The sequence below is a fragment of the Neopsephotus bourkii genome, unplaced genomic scaffold (assembly GCF_033783945.1).
Source record: "Neopsephotus bourkii isolate Nb327-2 ecotype Australia unplaced genomic scaffold, CSIRO-AGI_Nbou_v1 NB_1539, whole genome shotgun sequence".
Lineage (NCBI taxonomy): Eukaryota > Metazoa > Chordata > Aves > Psittaciformes > Psittacidae > Neopsephotus > Neopsephotus bourkii.
Genome location: NW_026902015.1, coordinates 757,764 through 770,482, shown reverse-complemented (window position 1 = coordinate 770,482; position 12,719 = coordinate 757,764). Strand labels below are relative to the sequence as shown.

Sequence of the window (12,719 nt, the reverse complement as noted above, 5' to 3'; positions counted from 1 at the left end):
AGTAGAAAAATCTACCACCACAGTTCTCACCAAGAAACTCTACTGCCAGTATTAGTCAGCATTAACGACGAGAACAACGACTAGGTAGCTTGTCAGGAGCACAGTGTGACTCAGCCTGGCTTCCCCAAGTCCTTCTGCACCATTACACTTCAGTATTGTCCCAGCACATTTAGAGTAACAGATGATTAAACAGCCTCATTTCAGGAATCAAGTTAATGCAGCAAGCACTGTGCAATGTAAAGGCCTGCTTTGTAAAGGTTTCTGCAGTCACGGTGACTTTCTTCCCACTATCCTGAATTAGCAGATGTATTTATTACCTGGCAGCTGTGGGTGGGGAGAAAACCCCCACACTGAAGACAGCTTCCTTACCAAGGTAGATTAACATAAAACATGAAAAATAACTATTACAAGCTCAGTGCAGGCAGCTAGCTGTAAAGTCTGTAGAAACAAAGGTAATTTCTGTACCTGGTCACTAATCACTTCTATGGCCTTCAAACACCCCTCTCACTGTGAACTGTGCAGAGGCTCTCAGGTGCTCTCATCCTCTGCTAAGGGCTGCTGGGGTACCATTACCATCTTCCATACTCATTACCACATTCTGAGAAGAGGTATTCAAATTCACGTTGCCTTTTACCAACCAATAACAAATCTGACCTGAAGCAATGTAAGAGCAGGTTCTGAGCACAGCCTTTCACCCACTGTACCTGAACAGCAAATCTTACACACTGACAGGACAATCACAGCATCAAGTCTAATTTATACCTTTTGGAAAAGAAAGCAGCCTCTGAGTACAGACAACTGCCTAAATTGCCAAGCTCAAAGGGCACCAAGGTCAGCTGCAGACCTGGCCTTACTGGGGCAAACCACAGGTCAATACCCAGGGACAGGACAGTTTAACATTTTCATCCACAATGGTGGGTGATGGGGCAGAGCTCACCCTTGGCATGCTTGCAGGTAACACAAAACCAGGAGAAGACAATATTGTGCTGCCATTCACAGGGACATGAACGGGCAGAAGACATGAGCCGACACATGAATCTCAGGCACCAGCACACACAGGGACCAGAGAGCTGGAAAGCAGCTTCACAGAAAAAGCCCTGGAGAAACAATGGGAATGTGAGCCAGCCACATGCACTCATGCAGCAACACATGCATCCTTGCGGCAAAGACATCCAACAGCTGCGAGATCACCAGCAGCTCACAGTAACAGAGTGAAGACTGCTGGATGGAAGATCTAATAACAGAGACACATTGCAGATTATACCTGTGTTTCAAGCCATTAATATATTATGTAAATATATCTATTCCTCTAATGTACATAATTATTCTTATACATTTATATACATCTTAAGATAATAGCCATATTAGAATAATATATATACTGGAATAATGCTATCTATAATAAATATATATTAAGACCACCGAAACTTCCAAGTTGCCCAAGCAGTGCTACATTGCTGACAGGACAGTCATCTACTCCTGCCATCAATCAGTTTAAAATTAATCTACTTGAACGCACCTTTCATGCACCAGCCAGTGTGGTCAGCAAGGTGACTCACCTGACAAGGCTCTATAAAATGGGTATTCAGCATATTTTAAGTAATGTGGTCTGTGACTTCTAGATGTGTATAATGAAAATGGAACAAATACATCGCTATCTATTGTGTATTTCATCAACAAAGCCTGCAAAGAGGCAGCAATATTTTCTGCTGAACAAAGTATTTCCACAGGCATACAACTGCAAAAAGAAGTTTATTTTATTGCCCACATTATTAAACACTAAACAAGACAACCTTGCAGTTTATACATTAGGAATGTGAGTTTTCAGGTATAATGAAGAGAACAGTTCACTGTAAAAAGGTGAAATACTGCATTAGGAAAATACAGAACAGCGTCACACATGAAAGGGAGAACTTGAAAGAGTGTGTACCCTAAACTCAGGCTCTCAGGTGAAGACAGACACCTATAGACTGATGCAGCTATTCCACAGACTTTGGTGAATATTAGAAATGTACACATCTAGTCTTAGAATTGTACAAATACAAAAGGCAATATATTACACACCTATATACAGCACTGTAACCCTCAAACACTGACAAAAGGTATCAGACAATAATAAGTTAGAAATTTCTAGAACCCTCATAGAAATCAGAAGAGACCTCCTTAGAGAAAAGTGTAGCTAAAATAGCGCTATATTTCTGTACCTGTCAAATCTGTCAGGTATTCAAGGCAATTCAAGGACATTTCACTCCCTTTGGAAAAAACACTGAAGCTCTACAGCAAGTGGTTAGAGGCCATCCGCTTTTTGCGCAAATGGTACAGATGCTCGCAACAAAAATAATTATTCTCAGCTTCAATGGTTTTAAAAGCTCGAAGCCATAATTGGAAACAGTGCCCTTTGATTTAAAACAGTAAGGTCAGTTGTAAGTAAATGTCAGCATTAAAACAACTTCTCTTACTATAGTTTGAGAGGATTCAATCCTGCATACACATTCTTCAGGGAAAGCGTTATGTCTGGAGTGTTCTCCACTGCCAGCTAGACAGATTACAATATGGGATGTCTTTATAGGTCTTTCTTACACTCTTAGGAGACCTATACTACATTAACACACATTTTTGATTCATCGGTCTGAAGTGATCCAGTAATGCTCAAAACCCAAGAGCCTGACAGTTCTAGAAATATCCCGAAAGAATTAGTGTATCTGTCTCCTGCCCTGCTTTCCCCCTACCTCCAATCCATGGATATTCTGAAAACAAATAATCCTGCTTTCCCTCTTCCCTATCCTGCTTTCCTGCCTTTTTCCTTTTTTTGTCTATTTTTAAGGAAGAAAGAAACACAACTGAAAGTTTTACTGCTCACATCAGGAAAGAAATCATTCAGACTTGATCAGTATCAAACATGTAATGTCAGTTCACAAAAACACCCTCATTGCGTAAGTTGCTCCAAAGACCAATACATACATACTTATATGAATCCACATATGCATAGAAACAGCAGCCTTTAGTACCAAGAACTTTTCATCATTTTCTCAAAAAAAAAAAAAGTGTGAAGCTTTATATTATTTGAGTTGTACCAATATGAGCCTATTGGTCCCTGGGTTCAAGCCAGACTTGTTAGAATAATTAGCTGGAGAAAATAAAAGGATAAACTATACAATAACTTTGTTTTAACACTGTTTGACTGGTAGACAATGGTATTGTAAACATGATGGCATTTTAGATCCTTCAAAATTCTATTTATAGCTAAAGTGACTATATCTTCCCAGTATAATAAAGATCTTTTAAACTAACACCCAGCTTGAAAAGAGTGTGCACTGTGGAGATACCAATCAACCACAAACTAAATGAAACAAAAGAAAACCAGTAGAATCACTTCAAAATTCTAGTCCCTTGACACTCAGAACTAACACCATTACAGCAAACATCTATCAATTGCAATTTTGTGTATCTATTCTAGTTTATATTTCAATTTGAATTACTGCGAAGTACTTCCTAAGTATTCTCCAACGCTACACTGCAAGAGCAGATCAGGAGGCAGCTGTAAATTCTGCAGATTATTTCCTCATACCATCTAGAACAATTTCAAGGAAAAGAAGAGCTCCACATTCAGTATGTGTAGTGCTAGCCAGGGTTTGCTATCAGCTGCCTAAACCCTCCTACTTCTTGTGGTTACGCATGCTCCAAGTGGCCACAGGCATTAGTCAATCTGAAACAAATGTGCTGTTGAAGAAAAACCTGTTAAAAAGGCAAAATTTTCTGCCACACAAAGTATTTACAAATACATACAACTTCAAACAACCAGTTTATTTCACTGGCTAAAGTATTAAACACTAAACAGGACAAACCTGCAGTTTATACATTAGGAATGTAAGTTTTCGTGTACAATTAAGAAAACATTAATCTGTAAAAAGTTGAACTACTGCATTACTAGAATAGAACAGTCATACAACAAAATGAAGAATGAGAAAATGTGGCACACTCATTTAAAGTCAGGCTTTCAGGTGAAGATGAACAACTACAGACCGCTCCAGCTATTTCACAGGCTGCAGTGAACATTAAGAAGGGTACACACCTATTCTGCAGTCTTAGAAGCAGAATTACACAACTTACTTGTCCCTATCAACTATGTCTCCTCATCTCTTTTCATTAACCAACCAACTTATTAATTGCTATAAACCTGAATAACGTTAGCTGCTTAAAAGTTCATTGTGCTGAAGTTTAAGTCAAAAAAGGGGTATCTAAACCTATCTTCAGGCAAATAAGAAAGTCTATCAGAATTTTAGTTTGCTCTGTTACAAGGTTCCAGACCCTAAGGGATCACTAGCTGCAGAAATCTGGATGGTTGGGAATGACTGTGCCTTAGATCTTTCTACTTCATTCATAATAAATTGTCTGTCAGCTAATCACTGCTATTGGAATAGCTGTCAGCTACTGCTTCTCCAAATTTCTGCATAAGAAATTTTAATACCATTTTTAATTAAAACCTTAACATTATAAAAGTTGGTATCAAACAACGTCAAACTAGCTGAAGGTTAAAGGTTTGGTAGCCTAGAACAGGCTGCTGTTTTAGAATTTCGAGCTAGAAAAATAATAGATATAAAAGACTAGGAATTACAGTGCTAGCTATATTTACATGATAATTTCCCTTTGTGCTTGCAAGTTACTGAAAGTACACATCCTTTGGTAGTATTCTCTTAGTCTCAAGTAAGAAGTCCATGTTAAACACATTTACACTCCTGATTTGCTTGAGTCAGTGCAAAGGGCTCACACCTTATTTCCTGCATAACATTGTGACATAAGCACATCTCTTCCCCATAAATAATAATACTAATGACAGTGACTTTTCAGTGAGTAGCTTTGTGCCTGATATTTAAGAATCTGAAACAAAAAACAGTCTGTCACATGACTCCTAAATCTAAAGAGTGACTACTATAGCAACTGGTAAGAACTGCCATCTGCAAGTATTGCTGCTGTATGACTTTCGGCCCAGTTTCAAAGACATACAGAAAAACCAAAATGCTTTCATAATTCAGACTTGTACAGGTGTAAATACGTATGAACATTGCAACGTGTACTAACTACCATTACAAAAACCACCAGAACATCAAACACTGAACTGATGCTTCTAGTTTTACATGTAAGCACAGCTTTCTCATGGCTAACACACAAGCATGTTTGTTCTTACCATGCTGTTCCAAAATGTCATGCCCATACTGCAAGACTCAGCTTAAACTAAACAAGTCCTTGCAGTTTTGCCTATGCCAAGTGGTATTGAAAAAGCAGAATCTTGGAAAGGATTTACTTTTTCCCATACTGTGCATTTGTAAAAAGCCAAACATCTTGGTCAGTGGTTAAACAACCAGTTAATGCTTCTTAGACTGATGATGTAACTTCACATGAAGCCATAAACAACTGGGTATATAAATACAGTAAGTCAAAGAGGACCTTTGCAAGCTATTAGAATTTGATGCAAAATAATTACAACTGTTGTCTATTCACTGTTACTGTCAAATACGAGCGAAGTAAGAATTTATGGGCTTGTGGTTTAAGAAAGTAATGTATAACATATTAAGGAGCTTAATGTATCAATGCACCAATACCAGCATAAACCCTCAATATTTTAGTTTTCATACTTGCCAATTGAGTATCAATCTGTCGACAAAGTTATGCTAATACTAGGAGGTCGCTGCTGGCTAGGTTGTTTGCTTAAGATCGGAAAATCTGATCTTTCTGTTCCATATATCAGTTTTTCCTCCTGGAGACTGCAAGCTGAAAACCTGTTTGCCTCTGTACCAGATACACCACCACGATTATTTGGAACTGTGACACCACTGACCTGTTCAAAGGATTTACTAAACACTGTAGTGGTTGTTCTGGCCAGACTGTGGCTGCCAGGCTTAGGCAGGGACTGGCTAGTTGTCAGTGTCAGTCTCTTCAGAGAGACAAGCTCTAGATTCTCGCTCATGGCTCTCTGAGTTTGTTTTCGTGACAAGTGTTCTCTGCAGGTTTCTCCTTCTTTTTCTTTTCCTCCAGCTTTGCTTCCTCCAGACCTTCGCTGGCTCTTCCCCAATAGGTTCTTACTGCTTGTGTTGCTGCTGTTAGATAGGGCAGACTGACTTGTGCTAGAAGTAGCCCTAGAGTAAAACCCTTCATCACTTTCAGATACTTCGATCAGTTCTTCTTGTATCTCTAAATCAGTATTACCTGTATGGTAAAAAACAAAATAAAAGAATTAGCATTTGACTTTCTCACATTTACTGATTTTATGTATTGCTAGATTTTAATATTTACAAGCATGAAGCCATACAGCAACAGATGAGAGAATAGAAGACAAACCACTTAGCTACTCCATTTTATTTTGGAATTAAGGTTCATTAGGATAGAAAGTTGCAGCAAATAACGCTGCATTAACTAGATCAAAAGCATGCCCCAAATCTCATTTTGTAGTGATTTGGAAAAGAAAAAAAACAAGCAGTCTTGTTAATTCATGCAGATTAGAAATTTTAAGAAACTTACAGATTAGAAGATACCACACAGAACAAAATGTGTAAATTTTACTCTCAGCAAGTGCTTCCATACATGATTTTGCAAAGCTCGTTAATTATAAAGGTATGTGATCAATGCTCCAGGGCACCCAGTATGGCACTGGCATGTTTAGCAACCTAAGAATGTTTCAGGACTGAAAGGTCACCTTCTGCATCACAGGTCTAGTGGTATGAGTTGGAAATTCAATCACGAGATCTCCAGTATACCATAAAAGGTGAATTTGGCAAATCTGAGGTACAAAGCAGAAGACTTTTCACATCCATTTTGATGGATTCTTCAAACCATTGATCACTGGATTTTGTAAACCCAATAAATAGAGCTTAGTGAACTCAAAGATATATTGAGTCTCGAAGTGTATTTTCTTGAGATTAAATAAATCTACTTGTAAGTATGTTGCCACAGTCTGTGGCACAGACAAAGCTGTATGCAATACATGCATTCGTGTTGTTACACATGCAAATATATTAACTGCATACTTTAAATCTCCAAACATGCAGCAGTGACCCTTTCAATCAACAGTGGTACCTTAGAGTGCAGCTACAAGTGCTCTGCTAAAACTGCACTCTGCCAGATGAGTTTATTCCATCCTCCATCATTTTTCTTACAGATTTCTGTCTCCTGATTTCTGGCATGCCTTTGCTGTCAGTTCTAGGATCTGTAGCTGTTTCCTGTACTCCCTGTAAATGCTGAACATCATTCTCTGCTAGTGCTCTGCTCTTTTCCCCATTCCCGGTCCTCTCTCCAGCCACACTTGTGACACTAATCTCAGGTATGATAAAGTTGCCCAATTCAGTAGCATCATTACCATTCTCTGGTTGTTCTAGAATTAAAGATGGATAAGAAAAAAAAACAACAAACAAAAGATGGCTGAAACAAAACATGAAACAAAAGCCAATAGATACAGATGACTAAAGCATTATAAATTAAAGCAGATGTTCATATATTAACCTCTTGTTAATTAGCAGTATTAGCATGTATGCAATTTTGCTTTATTTCTAAATCACAGGCTTGATTCTTCCAATCATTGGCCTGCACCCGATTATTGGAAAGCCCCATGCTTGTTCTTTCAAAACTGAAATTTCTAAGGATCATCAAAACAAACATTTATCAGACTATCAGAAATCAAAGAATTCTCCATAATACACTTCTATGACTGTATTCTCTGTATCACAATGCTAAAGTGAAACTTATTTTTACAATGAAATGGCATATCAGCTTCACATGTTACCATGCAAGACTAGAAATTCTACACATACAATGTCATGACCCTGCACAGTGGTCAGCCTGAAAACTAAGAGTGAAACAACTAAGCCAACCCAAGCACACTGACCTCCATTTTCTTTCATCATATCAAAAGACTGTTTTCAACCTGGAAGATTTACAAATAGAAAAATTCTCCAGTTACTAAAATCAACCTATTCAGATAAAACCTATGGAGTTTTACCGCAATTTTTGCCACCCACTAACAACATAAATGTAGATCTCCTCAGCCTTTTTTAAGCATTTTATATGAGCTTACAACTAAATTGGTTTGCAATAAACCTATTTGTCACACAAGTCAGCTACTAAGTACAGTTGAAAAAACAGGGATTAAGCTGGGGGGAGGGAAAGCACCACAGCTTTCTGCTGCACTGGGAGGGGGGGACGGGAGAAGGGGAAATAAAAGTGAATACCATTGCAGCTTGTTTCTAAGACTACTTCTTTTCATCTGGGTAAGACATCACTAGCACGTATACAAATGCTCAACCTGACCAAAAAATTATTTCAAGACAGTCAAAGATTCCTGCAGACAGCCAAAAATCCTCAAGCAAAAAGCAAACTCCAGTGCTACTTCAAGTCTGAGAACGATGGTTGTGTGTCAGCACAAGAGATTTAATAATGACATTTAGTGATAAGAATGCAATAGTTCCTACAGGGTCTTGGTAAAACAAGTCCCAGCTCAGAAGATGCCTGTCTCTACTACATGAAGACAGGTTTCAGACGAATGAACTCTCAAAAGGAAAAAAGTGAAAATAAAAACGGGAGTTGAAACTTTATGGAAATTCCAAGTATATGGAAGTAACAAATTACAATCCTAGCAACCTGTCAGCTCCACAGTGTCTAAGTCGTTTCAGTATCAGAAAGTCTTTCTAAACATATTGAGAATTGCTTTTTCAGCAACTAGCTCTATAAACAGAAAACTGCATTTAGATGACCTGGAGAAGAAGAAAAAAAAGAGAAGCCATAAATTACAGATAGTCAGGGCACATCCTCCATGAAGATGTATACCACAAAAATACAAATGAGCAAGAACTACACCATTGCTACATATTCATATACTTTATGTATCTATATATATATACACACTTACGCAAGCAATGTGGCCACAAACTTGACAAGATTAAAAATGCATTGAAAGCACAGCTCAGAATAAAGCTCAGCTGAGTTCCTGTGTTTTATTCATAACAAAGCTCTTTCAGACTGGAGGATTCAGTAACGATGATCCAGACTATATTGCCAGTTTGCTACTGCATACGACAGAAGCTGGCAGTACAGACATTTAAGTGACAAGATGAAGTACAAATTCAGGGGAATTTATGATGAGATGATTTTTCACAGTGGCAGCTCTAATGCTTTTTAGCTGGAGGAGATACTATCTTCCCCCAATGCACACAGTGAGGACTCTTGTGCAGGTGCAGTGAGTGTACTTCTAGGTCAAGCGGGCTGTGGCACTGGGCTTTTTGCTAGCATTTACACTGCCTGCATTTATCAGGACAATAAATCTCAGAGCTAGAAGGTAATCTGGCAGGGATGGACACAACTGTCCCTTGGTGTGAGAGCTATCCCCGATTTTACCTGCAAATGCTAAGCATCAAGATTCTAAATAGTCAACTACAAATGAAAGTACGTATTGTTGTATTATCCAAAGGAAACGGCATTGATAATTACTGCTATTAACCACTAACTTCCTGATATTTAGTAGGAAAATCAAGTTAGACCCGTTTCTGTGTTACTCCTCCTAATAGCACATTCTGCAAAAGTCTGCTATTGTCAGTCGCAAAGGTACAACCAAGCACCATGAACTGCAATAGTAATAAATAATATCAACAATAGTGGTAATAATAATAGTAATGCCATCATCATATACAACCTTTTTTCTAAAAACATAAGAGCAGAAAGGTTAGCAAGGAGAGAAGATCAACACTGATTGGCCTCATTACTCTAATTTAACTACGGTGAGGTACCTGCACTTTGTCTATGGCAATCTTCAAACTCCTTCCTGCTACCCCATCACTGCAGCTACAGGCACCTTACTCCAGCAGAACATCTCCCCAGGATCCACTGATCTCCATACACTCATGTTGATTCTGATAGAAACTTCATTTAGAGCCAGGACACCAGGGAGAGGAGAGGGCAGAACAGAGCTTATTGTCAAGTCCCTTCCCCTCTGAGGGCAGGAAAGCACTAATTAATCATCCAGCTGCAAAGAAAGAAGACTCAGACTGCACAGCAGAAATGAAAGGAGCAGAGGAATAATATTTTGTTACAGATTTTGCATAACAGCAATACTTATAGTCTGTTGGTGTGTATTTCTAAACGTAATACATTGCTGTGATATTAGCACTTAACCCATCACTGCTGCATTCCCACAACTGTGTAACCATTACCACAATAAACCATGAACGGGGGGGGGAGGGGGGTTAGGGTGAACATGGATGGAGGATATACCAAGTCAAAAAAATGAAGAGTTTTACTCAGTACAATTATGTCCAATCTTTTAGTTAAATGCTATTAACTACTTCTAATGAACTACCTTTCTCTGGGTTTAGCATTGAACCAGAGGAGAAACTTGAAACAAATGGAACACTGGGTATCTTAACTACCATAGCACCTACAGTCTCATGGCAGGGATAAGACTACACAATCCATGCTTTCCATAATAGCATTGCCTCTTCATTTTAAAACTTTTAAGAACACCTAGAACAAACCTTCAGCTTCATATTGCTTGGTTTTGAACAGAATATTGCTTCAAGCTGGACAACTCTGGGGGCATATCTTTTGTGAAAGAGATATTAAAACCCAGTTCACAAGGCAAGGTAGCAAAAGAGAAAACAAATGACACTGCTAAATAGTGTAGAGATTAAACTCAATAAATTACATCAACTTGAAAGTTAATATAAATATGTCTATAGCAATTGAGGAAAATTGCATTTGGAGTCACATTCTGAATGCTATGAGTAGTACAACCAACCTTGATAAATGCATTTCAAGATTACCAGCTGCTGAAAATTCATTGAAAAGATATTTCAATTATAGCCTACCTTATTATTATGGTTGCCTAGATCATTTACCTCAGGCTGCACAGGCAAACTGCCCATTTGGACTGTAACTCAATTTTAATCACCACAAGCTCAAGCTGCATTTCCTGCACAACAACGTTAGCATTTTGGATTATTCACAAGAGCATCAAGCTTATATTCCAAAATTAACATTCATTCCAGGTTCCTCAAAGTTATATTTCAAGAATAATAATGTTTCCAAAAAAAGTGATTCAAAGACTAATGTTTCTAAACCTTGTGTATGATAGGAAAACCGACTCCTGTATTGGTGAAAAAAGGTAACATCTTGTTTCTGTTCTCTAGTTGATGCCTTGGGTTTTATGTTATGTATCATACCAATATCTGTTTAGTTCTTCTTATTCAGTCTGTTACATCAGATTATTTCTCTTACATGCATTACACCCCTACACAGGACTTCTTCCCAAACAACACTTGTATAGGGCAGTATGGCAGGGAAAGCACTGCTAGGGCTTGCTTTGGTTTTTTCCTAGCTTCCATAAATAACCTTAATTTAGGTGCTTATGTCCCTCATCCACCACATGATTTTTTCTGGTTTTCCTCTATTTGCAAATGGAAATGGAGATGCCACTCCAGGCTTGTTTTTAAAACATTTTAAGCTCTACAATTTATAGGTAATCCAACTCAAGAGCACTCAATAATTCGTTGGTAAGCGGTGGCTAGTATTCCCTGACTATAAATACTATCCGTTTGTGATTAGATGGATTGATTTTGCAAATGACCTTCATTTTTAGTATATCTAGAGTACCTACCTCAGAGGGCCAAACGCATAATATTAACTTGATCTTTAAAGAAGTCTTAAGTAACACTTGTAACTAATGAGTTACAGGGTTGAGTATCACAACAAAATTAAACGTTAAACCAATCTTTTTTCCAAAATTGACTTCAGCCCTGAGTTCTAGCACAGGCTTGCAAGATCTGATGTCTGAAAACTTACAGTAAACTGAGGGGCTTTTAAATAAAGTCTCTGCTTCTCAGCTTTGAATGTATAGAAGCTATATACTAATATAGGGAAGCTATATATTACAACTTCTCAGAAATGTAATTATTTACAATTCTGTTATTTTACACAAATAGCTAATGATTAAAAATTGTTGCCTTGCTTCCCCAAGGGATGCTTCGCTTCATCAGGTCTTCCGGTCCACATAATGTATAAGATCAAACTGCCTCTCAAGTTGTCTCTTCTAGCTTCCTCATTCATTTATATAGCTCACTGTTGTTATACTCAAGCACAAAAATAAAACCCCCAATTACATTTTTTTCCCCTTACACCATGGGAAAATAATGGTTAGAAGGTACAAGGTTTGTCACCTGATTTCTACCAATTCCAGTGATTATTTTAATTCATACAAACACCTGTAAGCTCATTATTTTTTCTGCACGCTGACCTCGAAGATCTATTCTGTATCTTTATCAGGAATTGTGGGGCACTGAATTATATTATTAGGAATTTTGAAATCAGCAGACCATCCATTCCGACTTTAAAAAGGCTTTTCAAGTCAAACTGAACAATTTTGTTAGTATTTTATAACGAAAACGTTTAGGAGATTAGCTGAAGTAGTATATGCATGGAACATTTACTATTTACAAACAAAACAGTTGGAAAAGCAGTTAGTAAAACATACCATAGACTCAGTTTCGGACTAATCTTTATACAGCCTTTGAATTTACAACTTCACCCACAATCTACCATAGGAGTTCCCCTCCACACCCACCCTACAATGAATGATTTTCTTCCTCTTCATTAAACCCTGTACCATTGAGGCAAATCCAAAGTTTTCACAATAATCCAAACAAAATGTTGAAAAGAATTTTTTTTGTTAAAGTCCTTGATCT

At 37.9% G+C, this 12,719-nt stretch overlaps 1 protein-coding gene across 6 annotated transcripts in view; it reads right to left on the bottom strand.

Moving 5' to 3' along the window:
• Nucleotides 1-1,744: 1,744 nt before the first annotated feature.
• HYCC1 (hyccin PI4KA lipid kinase complex subunit 1) overlaps nt 1,745-12,719 on the bottom strand; it is a 44,803-nt gene continuing 33,828 nt past the window's right edge. For 3 of the 6 annotated variants that reach the window (XM_061370329.1, XM_061370330.1, XM_061370332.1), the window contains 2 exons: nt 7,352-7,366; nt 1,745-6,204 (listed from right to left, as the gene is read on the bottom strand). In XM_061370329.1, the coding sequence (XP_061226313.1) occupies nt 5,648-6,204; nt 7,352-7,366 (572 nt within the window). In that variant the 3' untranslated portion in view covers nt 1,745-5,647. Of the gene's footprint in view, nt 6,205-7,071; nt 7,367-12,719 lie in introns of all 6 variants that reach the window. The other 3 variants (XM_061370333.1, XM_061370334.1, XM_061370331.1) reach the window with 3 other exon arrangements.